The sequence below is a fragment of the Phyllostomus hastatus genome, unplaced genomic scaffold (genome assembly GCF_019186645.2).
Source record: "Phyllostomus hastatus isolate PE091 unplaced genomic scaffold, TTU_PhHast_1.1 phas_contig_57, whole genome shotgun sequence".
Classification (NCBI taxonomy): Eukaryota; Metazoa; Chordata; class Mammalia; order Chiroptera; family Phyllostomidae; genus Phyllostomus; species Phyllostomus hastatus.
In genome coordinates, this window is record NW_025333912.1 from 671,967 (window position 1) to 694,599 (window position 22,633).

Sequence of the window (22,633 nt, forward strand, 5' to 3'; positions counted from 1 at the left end):
TAGAAGTTTGGCTTAAATATCAAAGTAAAAAAAAACCCTTTTAATTAAAAAATTTCAACACAATAAAAATTTTTACATTGGTAAAGGAGTATACAATGTATTACTTACTACTATGAGCACACATAACTTGATAATACACTTATTAGTATATTTCCCAAATTAAGTTAAAAATCTGTACAGCCTAGACTTTACTTCTACTTTTCATATATAATTGTTACCTTCAGAGTATGTTTCATATAATGCTCAAGATACAAATAAGAAAAAAAGCCAAACTAGGTAGACAAAAAGAAATGAGAGAAATAAAAAGCATATCCCTCCAAAACATAATTTCTGTTTAAGTAACTTCAGAAAACTCTTTGAGTAGTGCTATATGTATATCTTGATTATTTTCTTAAATTTATAACTACTATATTATATATAAAGTTTCTTTTTCTATTTGTCCAAACATTAAACAAGGGTTAAGGAAATATTTTTACAACAATTTTTTTTGGCAGAACACATACACCACCCAGTGGAAAAGGCATAAAATACAGTTTGTATGTATTTCTATGTGATTTTCAATGATTAAAAAATGAACATTACCAAAACACTGCAAACTTTATTAGCCAAACAAAATAAGTACTATCTCACTTTATCCTAATATTGTTCATCAGTCTGAGGAAATACTTCATTTGTTTACCCACTTGTCATATGTTGTTTCCCACTAACAGTTTTCCATCCACCTTATTGGTCCCTTCTCTTAAGCATATATATGTGTGTATAGACACACACACACACGCCTGTATATATGTTTGACTTGCCTCTCAAGAAAACAAATACAATGTTCCACTGATCTTTACTGCCTTAACCGTTTTCTTTAACTTTGCAGTCAAACTATGTAAACTTCGCTTTTCTTCTCTGCAATTTGGCTTTCACACGTACTAATCCACTGAAACAGTGCTAAGGTCATCAGACACTTCTAGACAAACTCTATTATTGCTTTCTTCTGAATTTTCATTCTCCTTGATTAACAAATGAAAATTATTCCTGAGTTATAGTTCTCAAATTAGTCTCTTAAGTCTCTGAGGCACAACTTACAGAGATTCCTTTGTGTCAACTCTTTTCAAATGAAGTTCTCTTTAGTCTAAATCAGGTATAAATTTCCAAAAGTATCTGATTCCTTTAGCTTCTAGTTGCTTAGCTATTGGACATTACCTAATCAACATTAAGCACCTGCTATATAACACTGAATAGTCCCTTAACACATGCAAAAATAACTTTCCAACAAATTAATAGTGCCCTTCTCCATCCAAAATACACAACAGAACAAAAAATAGGAGGGGGAAAAAAGCACAAAATTCTCTTTTTAAAAAATGGAACCAAAGTAAGCAAGCATACAAAACCTAGGAACCCAATAAAAATACAATTGTTAATTCTATGTACTATTTATAGAGATACTAACCCTTTAGACACTCCAGCTCTGTCATTTACAATCTTCACTTCTTTTACAGACCCATACTGGGAAAAAAATTTTCTTAAATCATTTTCATTTGTCTAATAGCATAGAAAGAAAACACAAAGAACATTTTTAACTGATAAAAGATAAAACAACTATTATGCTTGTTTTGGAGGCAGAAACATTTATAAATAAATAATATGAATATAATAATACTGCTCATTAAAACAGTACATGAAACCACTAGGTTATTAAAATCAATATATGTAAATGCTTTATGGAATAACTACATTGTTAAACATAGTTCAACAATAAAGTTTTAAGTTGAACTGTTCTAAAATGACAAAGAAAGCTCAGCATTTAAAGGAATTCTTATTTTCTAGTTGGCCAGTTTAAAAAAATAATTTGAATTACGCATGGCTATAGCTATAATAAGGACATACAGGTATCCCCCATTTTCTGAAAGTTTGCCTTACACTGCTGCTTTTATGGATGATGTACATTAGTTACTGTTTTAGCTAATGGAATAAAAATCAAAGAGGATTTTTGCTTTTACAAAAAAAATAGGCAAAAGTAAAAATAGCATTCAGCGTTTTTGCAGTGAGCCCTTCCAGAGGCAGCATGCAGCCTAAGCAAAAAGAGTGGCACTGTCAAGCGCCTTCCCCTGGAACTGCACTCAGCAGCTCAGCATCAAGCCACAAGAGCCTTGAACTGTGTCTGTGAGCATCTGTGCTTTATCTTGATTTATTTTGTGTATCCCTGAGCAAGATGTGTCCTACGGTATCAGAAAAACCCGAGAGCTTGTAAGGATGTTATGCTTAGCTTAAAACAGGACATAATTAAGTATATTTGGTATGACTTGGTAGGTTACTTTTGGGGTCTGGGAAACACTAAATAAAAACTTTTCCGTATGTAAATACTTCCTTCCTTTGTAACACTTCGGTTTACAAAAGGTTTCACAGGAATGCTCCAGTGTCAGAAAGTGGAGGAAACCTCTGTTACTGGAGAGGCCCATAGTCAAGGCAGTGAAACGAAGTTATCTTGGTCTACTAGCCACTATTTTAATCAGCCCAGTACCCAGGAAGAGTAATGTCCTAGGAAAAGAATGTTTTTCCAAAAGTACTGGGATTCAATTTGTGGTAACAATGAAGTAGCTACAAGATTTAAAGTTTCTAGATACTTTATCATACTTAATATACATTTCAGCTAAATACAGACATTATGGCAGTATTAAAAAAATTCCGAGTCATAATTACACAATAATGTACAACATGTCTACAAAGATGGGTTTGACATACTTGGTTTTAATTAGTCTCATAACAGACTAATATCACCTTTCCTAAACTATTTGTACTAAATTCATTGCAATTTCATTTGCTGGTGCAGCTATAATTGTTTGCTCCCAAGAGGAGTTTTAAATGTCCCTATAAAATTTTTCTTTACAGACATAGGTAAACACATGCCTAATGCCAAAGCTATGCCTTGAGTTCCACCGCTACTTTGCTACTTATACACATTATTGGCTTCTAGTTAGTATCCTAAAGCCTACTAAACTGGATGATGACAAATACTGAGTTAATCTAACAATAAATGAATGCTTTATTTATTTATTTATTTACTTGAGAAGGAAAGAGAGGGAGAAAGAGGAGAGAGACCTCGATGTGAGAGAGAAACATTGATGAGTTGCCTCTCGCACATGCCCTGACCAGGGAAGGAACCCACAGCCCAGGCACGTGCACTAACAAGAATCGAATCAGTGATTTTTTGATTTGTGGGACAATGCCCAACCAACTGAGCCACACTGGTTAGGGCTATATGAATGCCTGTTATTTCAGTAAGCACAAAATGGAATCAACGCCAGACTAAAGATTCTATTAGAGATTTGAAAACAAATGAATTCACTCTAATTTCTGGTAAAAAAATTAATAGCTCAATATTGCACCTTGACTTCATTGAAAAGTTAAGGAGACAGAAAGTCAAGATGACTAAATATTAAAGAGAGATGGGCTATAGGACAGTTTTCTAAAGAGAAAACTTTTAAATTAAAAAGTTTGAGGCTACTTGCTGATACATAAACTGCTTCATCGCAGACATTTATCTATGATTTTGGAAAAGGTGTATCATAAGGGAGGGAACTCTAGCAGTTACCCTAAAGCTATGACTGAATTGTAACAATGGCCTCCAAAATTCATTTTGTAGTTGTAGGTTTCAACTTTGAAACAAAGTTGTAGCTAAGTTAGAATAACCTAGCCATGTAAATATTTACATTTATTGATGATTTATTTTTTAAAAATATACTAAGTTGTTGTAATATAAATTCTGAACAGAAATAATTAACTTGAATATTTATTGTCTGCCATTAATATTTTCCAAAGAACTGGAAAATCTTTTTAAAAATAAGCATTTAATAAGAAATCCTTTTTTCTTTATTTTTAGTGAACCAATCATATAGTTGCTTAAGATTCATTTTGAAAAATACATTAAATGTAGTTATTTCTTTTTAGCAGGAAAAAAGTAATTCTATTCAAACTGTGACAGACTGATTATAGAGAAATAGCAAATTATAATGATCAAATATGATGCCCTAATGGCACAGGGTATTTTTTTTGCATTAAGAAAGACAACAACTCTAAACTGTAATTTCCAATACATAATATGAAAGCTTGAAAATCCTTCCATATATCTTGGAACTAAGGGCATATTCCACTTAAAATATCCATGCATGCCTTTTCTGTAGGTGTTCACTACTACCTCCAATATGGGGATGCTGCAAAACATCTCACAAAGTATGACTCTCTGAAATAGCTTATATGTTATTTGAATATATTACTGTGGAGATGCTTTATTCTGGCAAGATCACAGGGCTGATTTGGTTATCAAATTTTAAATTAGTTGTTAGAAAGCAATTTGCAAGAGATGGAAGTCTAGGAGTTTACTCAGGAATCTGAAATAAAAGTTGGGATAAAGAAACAGGATTTCACAGGACTAAATTTTGTGTGTGTGTGTTTTTGAGTCTTCTTTTGCAAATTATAATCACATTATTTGGGTTACTGGAATATTATGCAACAAAATATAATTAGTGTGGTATGGTGAAATGAAGACTATGGAGCTATGAGTCAGAAAACTGGAACTCTTGTCTTTACTCTTTCACTCAACTAAGAGCCTATACACAAGTCAATGAGCCTCAATTTCCATGTATGTGAAACTGAACAATTACATATACTTTATTTAGCCTCTATTGTTTCTGAAAATATTCTTTACATTAAGACAATTTGAAACCTATTAATCACTGTACAAATAGCAAACATGTTATTATTTTTATAGTTGTACAAGAAAACAATTCCTGAGAAATAAAATAACTTCTAATGCAAAAACCACACCATGTTATATGCATAAATAGGTACCTTAAAGTCAATTCCTCCTACAAAGATGCGATTAGGAATCACTGTTCCATATCTTGGGGCACTTGTTGGGTTATTCAAAGGCACAGGTGACACAGGATTAGGGGATGAAGATAATGAATCTGTTTGCGTCTGATTTGATGTTTGCTGTAAAATAAAATTCTTTTAAACTTTTAGCACTGGATATAACTTTTGATGCAAGCTGAAAACATGTTTTTTCAAAAAGATAAATAATTTAATATGTATTACAGACTTTAATTTTATTCTAATTTATGAAGATTATAATTAAAGCTAGTAACTTTAGGGGTGACATAAAGATACGAAATGTAGACTCCACTACAGGGAAAAACATATTATTTAACATACTTATCTTAATTATTATTAAGTATGCTATTTAATATTATAAATATTAAGGAGGAATATTAAACTCAAAAAGAAGTTTGAGAAAGAGAAAAACAGCCCTGGAAAGCTAGGAGCTGGCTTGGTGAAACCATCTGGGTCCTGGTGGTGTTAGGAGTTGGCCTAGAACTCATAGGTAGGCTGTGGCATTCTCTTGTTAACAGAACACCAAAAACAGACAAGGCTATTCCATGACTGTGATGGATCAGGATAAAAATAAGACCATACCACAATCATACCTGAACACTGGCAAAAACAAAAGCACTGTCCAAACCACAAGAATGACCAAATAAATATCCCTCTATTCTGGCTTAAATGAGTGACTATTCCTTCTTGATCTATCACTGCTTTAGCCTTGATCTATTTTTCTTGTCTACAAGAATTAACATACCAATCATACAATTACTCCTATATTCTGACAACTTGCATTTCAAAGTAAAGCCCTTCTTCCTTAAACCTTCCATAAAAAAATGCTTACAAGCCTAAATCCTTTAAGTTCTCTCTAACATTGTCTTGCTGACAGGCCCCTTAGTGTATGCCCTAGGAGGGGCAACAATTCAACAGACCCAACTTTATTAAACCACAAGTGTGTTCTTGGTGATCTTTGGCTAAAGAATATTGACAAATTAATGAACACTGACATTTAAATTCACTGTTTTTCAGCTAACATAAAATTTTAATTTTTAAAAATTATTTTTTATTAATCCTCACCTGAGAATATGTTCATTGACTTGGGAGAGATAGGGAGGGAGGCAGGGAGGAAGAGAGGTGGGGAGGGAGGGAGGGAGGGAGAGAAAGAGATATGAAAGAAAACCATGGTTTGGTTGCCTCCCGGATGCGCCCCAATGGGGGATCAAACCCAAAACCTAGGTATATGCCCTAATCGGGACTCGAACTTGCAACCTCTTTGTATATGGGACAACGCTCCAACCAACTGAATCACCCAGCAAGGGCTAACATTGGGATTTTTAAGTGCACTTGTCAGTTTCAAGATTTGACTGATTTCATAAAAAATTATATACCTGTAACTTGTAAGTATACGTTTTTATACCAACGACTTGAACTAGTGTATATCCATATACTCAGAATTCTAAATCAGGAGACCTAATTTAGATTTTAACAAATATATATTAATATATGAGCCTTTGCACAATGGCAAGAGAGCAGATTCTTAAGGTACCTCTAAAAAAAGATTTGAGAATAGAATTTTGAAGAGAAACCAGTGCAAGAGTGTTGCTAACTATTTTCCTTCTAGGAACACTAAACAGACTTCTGGGACAGTCCAACATACTAAATAAGTGTTTTGAAAAGCTTGAAGTTCATAATTTCAATTCTCTGAGAAACAAATACATGAAAATGAATTTCAATTTAGATAATGGAATTGTTCTTTTTTGTATTGGTTCTCCGCTTTCTCTCATTAGCCAACAAAACCATCATCTCTAAATTAATTTCTGCAAGATGTACAAATGTCTAGGCGAGTGGTGACTGTGAGGCTATAGGCTGAACCTTATGGGTTCTATTCTCCATCTAGTCTTAAGGGGGGAAAAACATGCTTTCTAATAAAGGAGTTCATAAAAACATTTATTAAACCACAGAAAAATCATCACATTTACTAATTACTATGTTGTTTGCAATTAGAGAAATTTGGAGTCCAATTTTTTCAGCATCCTCTCTGGGCATTTGAAGGTTATTTGTAACTTCAGTGACTTTACTTGTAGGGCATAGTGCCCAGAATAGAAGGTCCTGGGATGCTCAGTTTTATTTTTCAATTGTATATTTGTATTGTTAGAAATAATAGAATAGTAGATATAACCTTGTCTCTCTGCCTGTTTACAGTATAGAAATCACCTATTTGCAATAAAAAAATCTTCATAAAAACAATGTTCAATGGAAGAGCTCATTTGTTCTCACATTTGTTTAAATAAAAGTGAACCTGATTATTTTTTTTTCACTGAAAGAGGGATGACATGAACAGAAGTGAACAAAGTGCTTTATTTCCAATCGTGGGAAATTATGATACTGAGAGAAGAAAAACATCAACTTTTTACACCCAATACAATTCATTCTCCAGTTTCTAAGGCTCCTGCTATATTGTATGTTCCAACTGCTTTTTCTCGTTACCACTCATCACTTTGCAACATAATATATAATTTACTTAGCTTTACTCTTTCCTATAATGTAATGATCATGAGGGAAAGGGTTTTGCCTGTTTTGTTCACTGCAGCCTTTAAAGTACTGATGGTACATAGCAGGGATTCAGTAAATATTTGTAGAATGAATGAATAATCAAATGAATCATTTCTTCTTGATCACGACATGCTAACCAGTAGTCAGCAGGCTTTAGAATACAGTATGAATAATAGCCTACAAAACATTTTAATGTTAGTAGTAACAAGTTTCAGGTAGAGGCAACACCTAAGCTCCCTAGAGAAGCATAGCAATGCAGAGTTGAACACAAATGCCTCAAATTCGGCTGGCAATAATTTTGCAAATGTACGAAAACCACCTATACTAAGTAATTAGATGGGTCCTTAGCTTAGTAAAACTCCAGCACTGGTGAGTTTATTAAAAATCTCCTCCAAAGTAATGTGCCTTCACTACCTCCACCCTTTGAGAATTAATCTCGAAATCTATCATCTACTTTGCCAACAAAGACAACAGGAAGAGGGCGGGCTAACCGACGCAGTCACGGCCTCGAAGCTCCTTCCCCTCCGAGGCCAGCAAGTTGAGGCGCTGGAGGAAATGGCGGCAGAGACAACTTCCTCGGGTTCTCTTGGGTCATCGTGAATTTGGGAACTGACACGAGGATCCACCCCCTCCCCACCACAGTGCGGGAGGGAAAAAAAGGCTAACCAGCGAGAAATTTTGCCCCACAAACCCGCCAGCAGCCTTGGCGGGAACCCTCAACGGCACCGACCCGACGCCTCGTGCGTAGCTAACCCCACGCCCTTGCGTAGCACGCGCTGATTGGCTGCTGGCGAGCACGGCTGCATGTTGCCATGGTCTGCACGGCCTCCTGCCCCTCCCCCCGCTTGGCCCAAACCCCTCGAGAGAGCGCTCAATGTTAATCCTCTAATCCTCATCTGACCTGGGCCACTGGCGCTCTCCTCCCAGAGTGCTCAGGCCTTCGAGTCCCCACTGAGCAGTTGGGGAGAAGAGGGGTCAGCCGCCCTGCCCACTCCTCGCAAAGGGAGGCTGGGCTGAGCCTGCCGAAGCGAGCGTCAAAGACGCAGCCGAGCCCACTTTCGGCGGGAAAGCTGTTTATCTGGCCTGGACCCAGTCTGGTGCACCGGGCCCTGCCACCCGCCGCCTCCCAAAATCTCAGCCGTTTCAGAGGTCCCCCAGCCCGACTATACCGCTTTTGGCCCAGTGGTCGCACCTTCCCGAACCCACGACACAATCCGAAGGGCCTTACGGGGCAGGCCGCTCTTCGTGCTGTTCTATGGGGACCCTGTCCACGTTTCTTCCCAACAAAATCGCAGGCGTTGGGCTCCAGACCTCGACCTTTCGGCCTCTCAGGGACGGAGCCCACTGTGCTCCTTGTCCCCGATACCCCGGGGCAAAGGACCCCTACCGCTGTACTCACCGCCCCAGACTCGCTCTCCATCTTCCTCTCTGCTCTTCAGAAACGTGGGGGAAAGGAACAGAAACCTAAAGTTTGAAAGCACCTTCGCACCAAGGAGGCTGCACCACGTTTCCCGACGGAGACTACCTCTGGCGGCGGCGGTGGCAGCTGCAGGAGCACAGGCTCGGACCCGGGGCCTGAACCTGCCACCCGGGGCGGGGTTGGGAGGTGGAGGGGAGGGGCAGCGAACGACGTCGCAGGCTGCAGGCGGGCGGGCGCGGTAAGCCGGGGTGGGGCGCGGGCGGGCTGGTTTCGGCGGTAGCCAGTCGTCGCGGAACTGGGCCGTCTCAGGGGCAGAGCGTGCAGCAAGTCGGAGTGGGCGTGGGCTGTGCGGATCGAGGGCTCGGTGCTGGGGCCGCTCTTGCCAGCTTTCGGACGGCCGGGAAGGAGAGAGCGAACGGTTATGCCAAACTCCATGCACCGGAAGCCTTTCCCTGTTCTCCCCTTTGGAGAAAAGTCGGCTTCAAGACTCCGTGGGTTTCGAGAGAGGTGACCTCAGGCTTTACTAAGGTGCGAGAGCCGGCTGAGGGGCGACGTCGTAAGGCTGTTTCAAGGCGAGGAAGGCAATTCCCATAGGCAAACTCTGACCCTCAGGGCCCGACGAGCCAAACTTAGGAGCGCCGGAGAAGCTCAGACACCGCGATGCACCTGTTGTCGCCGTCACTCACCCCGCAGAGCGGGCGGGGCAGGGCAGGGCAGAGCGGGCGGCTTCGTCAGGACTCGCCGCTCAGCCCAGCCTGGGTCCGGCGCCCGCCCTAGGCCGGTGCCCGCGCGGCTCCCGCGGGCCGGACCCAGCTGAGCACGCCAGTCCGCCGCACAGACTCGTGAGCCGGTCCACCACGAAGCTGCCGACGCACTGGAGAGGGTGAGGACTGGGAATCTTGGCTGGAGTGGCCAGTAGCCTTGGGGTCTCCTTTGAAAGACTGCTTTGTAAAAATTAGTTCTAAAACATAGCTGAGGATATGTTGTATTGGTGATACATACTATAATGCATAAACAAATTGTAAATAATTACTAAATAAATTTATGTAATAATGGTGGCTATTATAGCTACCATTTATCAAGACCTCACTTTGTGTCAGGCACAGTCCCTTATACTCAGTATATTTAATCACTTTATCCTCACAGCAACCCTTCAAATAGATACTCCCATGATCTTTATATTACAGGTGAGGAAGTGCAGATTTGTAGGCTAAGTAATCTTTGATCAAGATTTGTAGGCTAAGTAAATTGAAGATTTATAGGCTAAAGCTATAACAAATTTAACCTGGGGCCTCTCTGACAACAGTTCATGATCTTAACTAACCGTTTTGCCATATATTTTTAAAGAATCAGCAGCAATAATTGTTAAAAAAAACTACATCAGCTGTAACTTTTGTTCTCTCTATTGTAAAAGTTTGACTTTGGGTTATTTTACTTTTAAGATAAAATGTAAAAAAAAGCAGCGTGACTATATTTTAATCTGTTCAAAGATTAGCTCTTAATGTTATTTACCAAAAATAAAATGGAAACAACTTTTGTTAATTGAATACAGTTCAGCTAAAGCACCCTGAATGTCATTATACATTTCTGCATGCAATATAAGCTCAATTTTTCAAGCTTTTGTGTTTGTGGAAATAAAGAGTACAAACTGATTCTAATTAAAACACATTGTAGAGCAGAATAATTTTGCTGTTCAATACCATTGATCTTCTTTAGGTATTTTTCTAGAAGTAATGATGGATTTTATAAATATTACTATCCTCTCTTTTACCTGTCCTTTTCTTTTAAACTAAAAAGACTTATTTTTGAAGACTGTATTCACTACAGTAAGGTGTTCAAAAATTAATCAACAAAATTTAGGAAACAGCAACTTTATTTCAATGCCTTTGTTGAGTGCTGGGGGATATACTGTATATACAATATGGTAATTGTTTGTTATGCTTCTCTTTTAATTCTTACCCTAAAAGTAGTTTTTTACTTTAAAGCTTAGATAAATTATGTAAAACTATAAATTCAATTTAGTAAACATTTATAGAGTTCCTATTATGTGCAGTACATAACTCTATGCTATGGGAGATAAGAGAGTGAATAAGATCTCACCTCTGTCCTGGAGGTGTTTTCAGTCTAGAAGGGGAGGAAAGACTAATTACTCAAAATAATAATTATATCTAAAGTCATTGATAATAAATAAGATACAAGCAGAACAGGGTAATGTGACCTGTGCTCTGACATTTGTGGGAGCACAGAGGTCTGCATTGAAGCACCGTGTTCCGTGCTGGGAGGGGGCACCATGCATCACGGCTGGAATGCTGGTCTAGGTGGTGAGCTGGGAAGAAAGAGATCGAGCCCTTGTCATGTAGCCAGCATTAGGCTAGGCACATTCTTTTTTAATCTCCTTAGTTGTCACCCTCTTTCTCCCTGGAAATCGAAACCTTAGAGTGGTAAAAGTGACTTGTGTAGTCATGTTGCTATTAAGTGGTAGATGCAGTTTTCAAAACGTAGTTGTGTTTGACTGCATTACCCATGCACAGCGCACTCTGCCATGCTATTTGTACTATAGAATAAGGACTTAGAATTTTATTCTGGAGACCTTTGCCCATTGAAGGTTATTGAATTAGGAAGTTATATAATGAGAGTTAAAAGTTAGGAAGATAATTCTCAGATCAGAGAACAGTTTTTCAGGGACTGAAAACAATTAAATTAGGAGGATACTATGCTAGTGGCTGCAATGAGAATAAAATACTGGGAAAGGGTTAAGGAAAACTAGAAAGGAACTGGGACTGATGGGCATGGGTGATGATGGAGAGGGATCACGATCATTTGAAAGTGTCAAGTTTCAGATACTGAAGGTATAAAAGTACAACAGGTGACAAATAGCAGACTTAAATATCCCATTTTCTTATGTTTTGTGCTAGCATCCCGTTGTCTCTCATCTGTTTTCTTCACCTAGTCTGTTCAGAGCATAGTTACTGTTTCAGAGGTTTACTTAAGCCTGCCCTCCTTGCTTGCCTCCCCATACTGGCAGTTCTCTCGTTCCTGCCTCTTGAGTTTTCTAGCTACAGATTCCAACTCTTAATATCTATTCCAGGCAATGCTTTTCTTGATAACCCTTTAGATTTGTTCTCTAGCTTGTAAAACTAGGTAACCATTAGCATACTTCCTATGGACCAGCCTTTACTGTAAAGTCAGGGGAAATGGCAATAATTAAGACCTGGCTCTTGCTTTCCAGCAGCCTGTGGTCTAGTGGGAGAAAAATGCAAAGTTTATACACTCAATGTGCTAACTGTACCTGTAGAAGAGTTGCCAGGTATAGAGTTAGCCCAGATCAGGTTGTGACTTGACTTAGTAGGTAAAACACGAGAAGATCAATGTTTGGAAAATGCCTCTGCGTCCATTTTATTTCTTTCTTGTTTCCATGTCTATTGACCTATTGTTGTAATTTGGAGGATTTAGGTGCTTTCTTCTTCTCTATGATGTTTGAATATTTGAAATAGAGGTAGGGGGACAAGATTTGAAAAAATCTGCCTTAAGGAAGCAAAGAGTTATATTCAGATTTCCTTTTCCTCTACAGGGAACAAAATACTTACACTTAGAGAGGATGTTATGGAGATGGTAAAGAATAGAACAATATCTGACTTATTGGAAGATGCCTTGTAAAAAATTAATTGGCTTATTTGATTATGCTATATACTTTGAGCAACTACTTAGACACAAGAATATACAATAGAACCTACAGCACAGCACGAGATAGGAACTCAATAAATGTAGAATGAGATTAAATACAGAGACAATTGTCACCCCACTCTCAACTTTTTACCTTTCCTTCTGGACTGAGAGTGAAGAACAATCAATAAGTGCCAGAAAACCTTTTCTTCATTAATTCATGCAAGTATGATTTGACAATTATACACATTTTCAGTTGCTTTTTAGGGGAAGAACATATGTTTGCAACATCTCAGCTGCAGAATCCTTTAAATGTTCTCACTCTCAGATATTTCCTGGAGAGCAAGCAATACGACTATATACAGAAACAAGACATACTGTTACAGGGTGCAGCCAAGAGGGGGGACCCCAAATAGGCATTTGAAATGGGGTCCAGAACTCAAGGTGTCCAGGAGATTTTAAGGTGTCTTCACCCCTTCCCCCACAGGTGTGAGTTGGGGGAAGGGGCACACAGAGCAAGAGCATGCAGGGCAGCTTTGCAGCTAATCCATGGCATGGTCATTTAGCATACCTATAGCCTTTGCATGGTCACTTAGATATGCTAAATAGCTATGGCCATGCTCAAGGCCAGAGGGATGGAAAGGGACCTCCCCCCAAGATAGGACCTGGGGGGCAGGTCTCCTGAGTTACAGCACCTGCATGGGAGCTGGGAGAAGACTGGCTCCATGACATGGGGTGACACCTGCCCAGACCCACGATGGCAACCAGAAAAGCTGAAGAAGACAGCAGATTGAGGGCAAGTGTGCCCAAGTGTAGGAGGAGTCGGAAATGGGGCTGCAGAAGAAGATTGGCTCCATGACATGGGGTGACACCTGTCCAGACCCACGATGGTGACCAGAAAAGCTGGAGAAGACAGCAGCCATTGAGGGTGAACCATGCGCAGCCTTGAGAGAGAGAACCATGCAGCGGTGGAAGCGCAGAGAAGACTGCGGCCCTGAGAGAGTGAACCACGCGGCCTGGGCAGAGTGGAGACTCCTGTGTCCTTGGGAGAGAGGACCACACGCCTTTGCCAGAGTGGGGACCCCCACAGCTCTAGAATGGGGAACCACCACCTGGTTTTAGCAGAGATCCCAGCGACTCAGCGGAGGGTGCCGGGAACCCAGGGAGGTCTCTCAGTCGAGATGGAGTACTAACTGGGAAGAACCAGAGACCTGCTTGAGCCACGGACTTCTATTTCCTTTCCTGAAATACGGTACTCTGGACTGGGCAAAGGGGGAAGGGAGAAGGAAGGACTGTGTCTGTTTGTGGGTCTTTTAAGGGACTTTAGGATTTTTTGATAAAGACATTAGGTTACTACTTTAAGTTTGTATAGCATTAAATAAACATTTCCTTTCCTTTTCACGAATCTCTGGCATTGAGAGACGTCTTTCCTTGGGCGGCGGACATGACGGACCTGTGGGCTTTTTTTTCAATAATAGTATATCGTCCCAGGCCCCCCTTGTTTGCTCTGTAACAATACAGCAAGACTTCAATGCAAGAGTGGTTACCCAGAGCTTATTGTCCACTTGTAGACCCAGTCCTACAGTATTTGCCTTGGCTCATTCCTTTATTTTATCTTTACCTGTTCCTATCTGACCACTAACTTTGCTGTTTTTTTTTTTTAATTTTTCTATTTTTAAATTTAATCTGCAGAGGAGGAAAAATTTTTCCTCCATCCTCTTAGGGTCTCTGCCTGGGTCTGAAAATTAAACTGACAAAGACAGATTAACAGGAAGAGAGCATGCAAATTTTATTGAATTTTTAATATATGTGAATGAAAACCAAAGAAGTGACTAGAGCAGAAAGACCAAAGAAATGACTAGAGCAGAAAGCTTTTGTACCTTTTAGGCAAAAAACAAACAAACAAAAAATACCCCACCCAGTAAATTGTGAGAAACTGTGGAGACAAACAGTTCAAGATAGAGACAGTCAAAAGTGAAGAAGTGGCTAGGAAGATAAGGGTTAATTTAACAAGATTTGTTTGCATATCCCTCTGGTACCTATCTCTGAGCTGATAAGTCTAAAGTAAAAAGAGATTTACAGCTTTCTGAGCTTTTACTGCTTCTTAATTGCTTTCAACGTATGTCAAAGAGACATATTTTGGGGTGATATATTCTGACTTCCTTCGGATGCATGTTTTTTTTCTTAAAGATTTTATTTATTTAGTTTTAGAGAGATGGAGGGAGGGAAAGTAAAGGGGGAGAAACATCAGTGTAAGAGAGAAACATTGATAGATTGCTTCTTTTACGTGCCCCTACCAGGGACTGAACCTGTAATGCAGACATGTGCCCTGACTTAGGAATCAAACTGATGACATTTTGCTTTGTGGGATGATGCCTAACCAACTGAGTCATGTGGGTCAGGGCAATGCATGATGTATTTTCACAGCCACTATCATGACAACTCAATTCATATTTCCTATACCTTTATGCATCCTGGCAATACTTTGAGTTCCAAGTGTCCTTCTGTCTATTACATTTCAAATACCTGTGTATAAACATTTGTTAAATTGTTACTTGTCCACTCTCCTCCGGTAACTACATTGTTTTTGAGTAATGCACAATTGTTCCTTTGGTACATGCTGATCTTTGTACTGTTGTGTAGATTAATCAGTGCGTAAGGGTGTCTGCCAAAGGAGGGAGTAGACTAAAATGCAGCCCTTGCTGCTCAACTCGTGTAACTGTGTAGCCACAAGGCTCCACCCATTCAGTGGGAGTGCCTTTTTTGTAATTCATTAAAAGGTGCTGAAGGGGCCAGTGGCAGCCCTGCCTAAATATAGCTCCTGCACTGTAAGATGGTATCAGGAAACACTGGCTTATTTATGTTCATTATGTTTTACTGTCACAGTCTCAGATGTAAGTAACTGCTTGACATTTGGAAAAATTTTTGTCTTACTGCAAGTTGGGTTCTCAGGAAACAGACTGAGATTTGCATAGATAGTGGAGAAAATAAAATGGAATAAGCATTGTTAAGAGTGTCACTTATATGAAGTCAAGAAGGCATAGAGGAAGTGGTGCCTATGCTGTGTCATGTTCTACAGCTATTGTTAAGTTGCTGACCTATTGCTAACCTGAGCTCAAAGACGAACAGCAAACATCCTGGATCAGTGATTACTGCATGGATCTATATGGAATTTATTTCCTCTTCATCATGGTGACTAGACCCTCTACATTCTTCGTCTTGAAAGAAACAATCCATTTTGACTATGAGCATTCTCCATTTACATAATGAGCCTAACCAATCTCTACTGACCTAGCCGACATCCTTTATTTATATGGAGGACCTTAAAGGGAATAGTTTTGCCCTTTATAAATATTGACTTTTTTTGTTCCTTCAGAGTACAATTTAGATTGCTATCTGAATCTGTCCTCCTTTGCTCAAATAAATGTTTTTTTAAAAATTTCTTATTATAGCTTAAACTTTTTTGTCAATAGAATTCAGGAGGTTTTTTTTTTGGGAGGGGACCTGAGCTTGGAAGCTCCAAGAGGAATGAAGGAAGCAGGACTGGGCAGAAGAAGCTGAATTGTGATACTGCAACCGAGTTCTCAGCAGTCCTGGATGATTTTCAGAGTTGTGCCTGGAGACCAGGCCCTTCCGCCCCCCATACCCTGCCAGCTCCATCTATCCATCTACAGTTGTTGGATGCAGGCTGCTGCCAGGGAGGAGACCTAACTTTGGGCAAGATAGTTTTCTTCCTCTAAAGGCAATTTCTGGACAGGACTCAGCTGAGATCCACCACACTCTCAGCATCTGGAGGTACTGAAGAGGGATTTGGGCATACTGTGGCATGTACTAAAGTGAGTTTATAACCACCGAATGATTTTTTTCCTCCACAATGGGATTAAGTAGGTTACTACTGCTTGTTTTTGGTTGAAGGAAAACATAATAGAAACAGAACAACTCCAAGAAAAATTCAAACTTTTTTTTTCTTAGAGCACCTCAGAGATTGCAGGTGGGATGAGTACCAGGAGCATAGATTTGGTAACCTAAAATTGTGACGCGAAGTCCAGAATGTGCATTGTATTTGATGACCACAGGCTTAAAAGCATCTTTCCATGAATTTGTCCTCTGTTGGTTCCAAGCTCAAGAAAATGTGCATATTATTATCATTGGGGAAATTAAAAAAAACAAATGACTTCTCCCAAGCCAGAAAACCTTTCCACAAAGATAATAGAGGTGGAAAACAGTTTTATTCTTGAAAAGCATGAAACTTGTTCACATACATTCATTTGCAATCCACTGTGATTGCAAAGACAGAAAGGAATTGCTCCCTTATATGTCCAAGCAGCTACAACCCATGACATCATACAAAGTTCATTCTAACTTTACCTAGTAATTATGGCCAGCACCTCACTGGCCTTATCTAGAGGAAAAACAAACTTCACAAATCTTTATAACAGGAGGTAGTTTTGCAAATTGGAGCAAGGCAATCACCAAAGTTAAGCTCTTAACCCTCTCCATGAAATTAGAAGATAAGGGGAGCTATCTCCCTTTATGTTTGCATTGCAAACAGATGCATTAAAAAAGATAGGTCTTGAGGAAATGTTTCTGAATTGTGAAACTGGCAAGAGGTTTATTTAGTGATTATGAAGATTTACATTGCACTTGAAAAGAACCGAGAAGGAAATTCTGTAAAAAGAAAATAATAGGGGACAAGTCTCTTATTTTCAGTAGGAAGAATTTCTTTATTTTTAATTTGTATTTGTACTTACATATTTGGATGTGTTAAAGGTTGGGTCTCCTTGAAACACTGAAAAATTTTAGAAGCAACCAAAATTCAAAGCTATCATTAAATATCTGGAGTAACTTCATTGATTGTCACCTGTGGATAAGCTTGGGTAATGTCAAGTTTTGATAGGTAGTATTATCATAGATTGATGCCATGATGGTGATGGTGGGACTTTGGATTCTGACTCTGTTTTGTGCCCATATGATTTCTGGTTTCCATTCTCAAAATAATGATGATAGTGTCTACTACTTTAGGCTATTGTGAGGATTAATGGAGATAATGCTTGTAAAAGTTTTAGCACAAAACCCACATTCAGTAGGTGCTCATTGATTTATTTTTTATTGCTGAGATCTGTTTCCCCATAAGAATAGTGAATAGTTGAAAAATTTAAGTATTTTGTTTATAATACAAATATAGTCACACAAAAGCCTCAGTTTAATTTAGGCTTTCTTGTGGTACTAGTTACTTCGGCCCATAGGATTTATTAACTCAGTTTGGGTACAGGTTATTTGATTATGAACTCAAAATGCAAGCTTTCGTTTAACTTACTCCTTTTTCCTGTGGAGAAAATGGACAAGAGTAATGGCTGTCCAGTGTAGGAAATGCATTGGGAAATATCTTCACAAATTCAAATTGGTCTAATGGCTTGGATGCCTTGACTACTGTGCTGCTGATTCCTAGTGGAATGGACCGAATATTGTTCATGAGGTTTTTGTTTTGTTCCTATTTACTTTCCTAGACTCTTTATGCTTCTTTGCCATGGTCCTTCTTTGCACCGTTAAGACGCCTCCCATCCTTTCCTCATAACTTAATCCATTGTAAAGAAACTTCTTTCATCCTTGGTGTGTTTGGTGAATACTTTCTTCACCTTCCTTACCTAATAAAATAGGAAGAGATTCTGAGGAACTTTGTCTTCAGCAGGGGTCTCAACACTTTGTTTGTATACTCTCATTGGTTTTTGAGGGTGCCCATCATTTTTATTCATTTACTGTTTATCTATTATATATATGTTGCCACTAATATTTATGCACATCATAAAACTTCTAAAAAGATGAAGCAAACATGGCTTTAAAATATCTTGCTAATGGTTATGGCTTCATACTACCATTATCTAATACCTTCAGAAGTGGGTGTACATACATATATCAAAAAGTAATTTTTTTGTGTGGTAGACTTCTTGTCAGATGTAGTGTGTTCGTGGAAGAATGTCCAGACTTAACAAAAGGTCATAAGAATTTGTGTCAGTCAATTGACGACAATTGCCGGGAAGCAAAATCTCAATGGATTGAGAAAATGCTCCAGAGAATGGTAGTTTTGCAACTTGTTTTATACATTAAAATCAAAGGAAGACATGTAAGGATGGTTGCATGAAATTCATTGGTAGTAGATTAGTGAGATGAGAAAAAGCAAAATGGGGTGATCTCTGAGACTGGATAAAGAAATGAAACCAGAGACACAAATACTTCTTTTGCATTGGCGGACACAGGACAGTTAACATTTACAGCACATAGAGATGGTATGTGGGCGATAAGATAATAATGAGGCCTTGTGCTGGGGTGCCAGGGGTTGTGCCTCCTAGGGGTCTGCAATAGAAGATTACTCTGACATTTCAAAAGTATTTTATTTTAGATGCACAAAGACAATAGACAATTTGAAAGGTAAAGATTGACCTTTGTTAAGGAAGCTATAGGCTTAGGTTGTAACTACCCATAATGACCTGCTTTTAGTTAGGAATTTTTACATTCAGGCCACCTTGTGTGGTTACTTTGGCCTCTGGTTAGTAAGGCCTTCCATGTGACCCTCCCCCTGAACTAGTCAAGTTTAGTTGTGTCTCCCTTTTTTTGTCCACAGTTGTCAGTGTTTTTATCTCAAAATATGACTGGACATATCCTTGTATGGGAATAAGAGAAGGATCAGCCCTGCAATTTTTCAAATGTCCACTAGAATTATTTTTACTTCATAATTTTTTCCCAGCAGTAATGTAAGCCATCCATACATTTTGGGTTAGTGTTGCTGTTACAGAACAGACAAGGGGGGCCTGGGACAATATACTATTATTTAAAAGGCCCCCAGGTCCGTCATGTCCGCCGCCAGAGGAAAGACGTCTCTCAATGCCAGAGATTCGTGAAAAGGAAAGGAAATGTTTATTTAATGCTATACAAACTTAAAGTAGTGACCTAATGTCTTTATCAAAAATCCCAAAGTCCCTAAAAACACCCACAAACACAGTCACAGTCCTTCCTTCCTTCCCCCTTTGCCCAGTCCAGGGTACTGTATCTCAGGAAAGGAAAACGAAGTCCATGGCTCAGGCAGTCCTCTGGTTCTTAGTTAGTCCTCCATCTCGACTGGGAGACCTCCCTGGGTTCCCGGCACCCTCGGCTGAGTCGCGGGATCTCTGCTAAAACCAGGTGGTGGTTCCCCTTCTAAAGCTGTGGGGGTCCCCACTCTGGCCCAGGCACGTGGTCCTCTCTCCCAGGGCCACGGGAGTCTCCACTCTGCCAAAGCCGCGTGGTTCTCCCTCTCTGGGATGCGGGAGTCTCCACTCTGCTAAAGCTGTGTGGCTCTCTCTCTCAGGGCTGTGCATGGCTCTCTCCCTCTCAAGGCTGCACATGGTTCACCTCTCAGAGCTGCGCATGGCTCTCCTTCTCAGGACTGCACATGGTTCTCCACTCTGTTAAAGACGCATAGTTCTCTCTCCTAATGGCCGCCAAGTCTGGCTTTTAAATCCCTGCGGCAATCTTCCTCTGCAGCCTCATTTCCGACTCCTCCCACACTCGGCTTCACATGCCAGAACTCGTATCCTTCCAGGTTTACTGGGCTGCCATCATGAGTCTGGGCAGGTGTGGCCCCATGTCCTGGAGCCAATCTTCTCTGAGCTCCCACGCAGGCGCTGTAGCTTGGGGGGATCTGCCCCCCACTCATGTCTTGGTGGGGAAGTTACTTCCATTCCCCTGGCTCAGAGCATGATCACAGCTATTTAACATATCTAAGCGACCAGCCAAAGGCTATAGATATGTTAAATGACCATGCCAGAGGGTAGCTGCAAGGCTGTTGCTATGCAAAACAGCTCTCAATGACCCTGCTCCATTTGTCCCTTCCCCCAACTCACACCCTGGGTGGGGGGGATGGAGACATCTTAAAATCTCCTGAACGCCTTGAGTTCTGGACCCCATTTTAAATGCCCATTTGGGGTCCCCCCTCTTGGCTGCACCCTGTAACATTACCAGACAGAAATGGGGTTCTGCTGCCCACTACCCACAGGAAATTCTGGAGGCAGAGGTTTGGTGAAGAAGGAAAGGGGTCTTTTATTCAAAAACTTCATAATCAGGAAAAATGGCAGACTTCTGCCTCAGAGCCTATCCCCTTTCAGGGGTCCCCAACACCCAGGCCATAGACTGGTACTGGTCCCTGGCCTATTAGGAAACTGGTGACATAGCAGGAGGTGAGCTAGGGCAAGGGACCAAAACTTCACTTGCATTACCACCTGAGCTCTGCCTCCTGTCCTACCTCCTTTCATGGAAAAATTGTCTTCCATGAAATTGGTCCCCTGTGCTGAAAAGTTTGGGGACCAATGCAGGTCTTAGGACACGGAGAGAAAAACCCTGCCACCCTCTGTACAACCAATCCCAGGCTGTGCAGGAGTTCCTTCTCCCATTTAAAAATACTGTCCTTTGGGAAACTGTGGCAGGTGCTGAGTTGTCCTCCAAGCAGCTCAGCTTCTTTCCCCATTACTGTTGGGCCTCAGGCCCCTTTCTGGAGTCTGCCCATGTGGCGCGCACCACCAGCCCATCAAAGCTTCCAGGGCCCACCAGATGCAGATGCTCTGGCCTACACATTCTTGGCTGCAGGTCCCAGAGGAAGAGAGGCAGTCCTGGACTGTCTGTGCAGGTGACCCATGGGTCATGGAACCCTGGGGTGTGGGCTAACATGTACAACTTGGCCTTGCCATAAGCTGGTCCTGGGAGTGTGAGCAAGTAAAAGAAGTGTGTGTGTGTGGGGGGGGTGTTTCTCCATTCCCTCTATGGCCTAAGCTTCCGGCCCAAGCTTCTGTGGGCTCTGGAAGGGTCCAGCTTCCCAGCCAATCCCATCCTTTTCCTAGGCTAGACTGGCAGGTCTGTACCTCCCCCTGCCGCCATGTTAACCTTTAGGTACATTTGCCTCTGTGTCTTATGGTTTCCCCTTCAATTAGGAATCAGAAGTGAGTAGGAGGGTTTTTTCCTCATCCAAACATTTTGCTAGCTTCATGCATACTTTATGCAATGACTTCCTTCTACTGGTCTCTACCCAGGGGCAGGGCCTCTATCTTAACTTGTACTAGGCTGTGTGGGGGTCTCTGCCCACAGGGCACTCCATGCTCTCCTCCTCACCCCCCCACTGCCCCAGCACCCCGGTCTTCACGGATGAGAATAAATCTACCAAGACATGATTTGCTTGGGGAGGAAAGGTGGCCAATCTCTCAAAGGAGAAGGGCCAAGAGCCTTTTCCTCAATGGACTTTTATTAGGTTTGTTTTGCACAAGAATACAGGTAAAGCTGATTAATCATTGTCAGGCAGTAAGGATCAAACAATAGATAACAAAGAACTCTGAGGGCCTATTTTGAGTCAGGGTCAGATAGCTAAAGAGCTATAAAACTTTGAGGAGTAAACTCACTTCTTGCTTGGACCTCTATCATTTAATTGAGAGCATTCTAAACAAAGCAGATTTCACACAGGATTTTACATATTCTTTCTTAGGCCTGATTGCCTGGGGAACCCGCCCTTTTCAGCACAGGGCTGTACCACCCTATGTCATTGTTTCAGGCTTAAGTCAGGCAGGGGAAGTAAGGCAGCCAAGAGATTAGGAAACTTCTTGCAGACAGAATGAGGACTCAGGCTTTGTTAAAGCCGAGGGGCTAGGGTCCATTACCCCTCTTTGCTGTAGCCCCCCAAGTCCTTCTTTGGGGGCATCTCACGTGATCGTGCCTGTCTTAGATAATTTCCCCTTGGGGAATCTTACCCGCCATTGGCCAACTGACCAAGCACCAGGGGCCAGTTATGGATAAGTAAAAGGAGCAGAGGCAGTGCTCCTGCCAGGGAGATAAGCTTTGTCTCCTTAGTGTCTTATAGTCTGAAGGTCGCTCCCTCAGCCTTACTTAGCCTTCGGGGGGAGTTATAGCTTCTGAAACTAGGCAGGGCAGTTCCCAACAAGGCTGGCTACTGGGGTGATGTGACAATGTCACACTGCCTCAGGGCTCCTCCCGCCTGCTCCTGGCACCATGCAGGTATCATTCATTCAGTTTAAATTTCACAATATAATTTAAAAATTTATTCAACTGGGTTCATGTATCAGGGAGTAAGTTAGTGCTGTCAACCCCTCCATG

At 40.7% G+C, this 22,633-nt stretch overlaps 2 protein-coding genes across 2 annotated transcripts in view; one reads left to right on the forward strand and one right to left on the reverse strand.

The window, feature by feature from the left end:
* Positions 1 to 8,960, reverse strand: part of BOLL (boule homolog, RNA binding protein) — a 29,619-nt gene extending 20,659 nt beyond the window's left edge. The window contains exons 1-3 of the mRNA XM_045847624.1: positions 8,822 to 8,960; positions 4,840 to 4,983; positions 1,442 to 1,533 (exon numbers count right to left, since the gene is read on the reverse strand). Coding sequence (XP_045703580.1) covers positions 1,442 to 1,533; positions 4,840 to 4,983; positions 8,822 to 8,842 — 257 coding nt within the window. The 5' untranslated portion in view covers positions 8,843 to 8,960. The remainder of the gene's footprint in view (positions 1 to 1,441; positions 1,534 to 4,839; positions 4,984 to 8,821) is intronic.
* A 167-nt stretch (positions 8,961 to 9,127) lies between these two features.
* PLCL1 (phospholipase C like 1 (inactive)) overlaps positions 9,128 to 22,633 on the forward strand; it is a 321,929-nt gene continuing 308,423 nt past the window's right edge. Inside the window, exon 1 of the mRNA XM_045847614.1 lies at positions 9,128 to 9,725. The gene's annotated coding sequence lies outside the window, so the exon portion shown is untranslated. The remainder of the gene's footprint in view (positions 9,726 to 22,633) is intronic.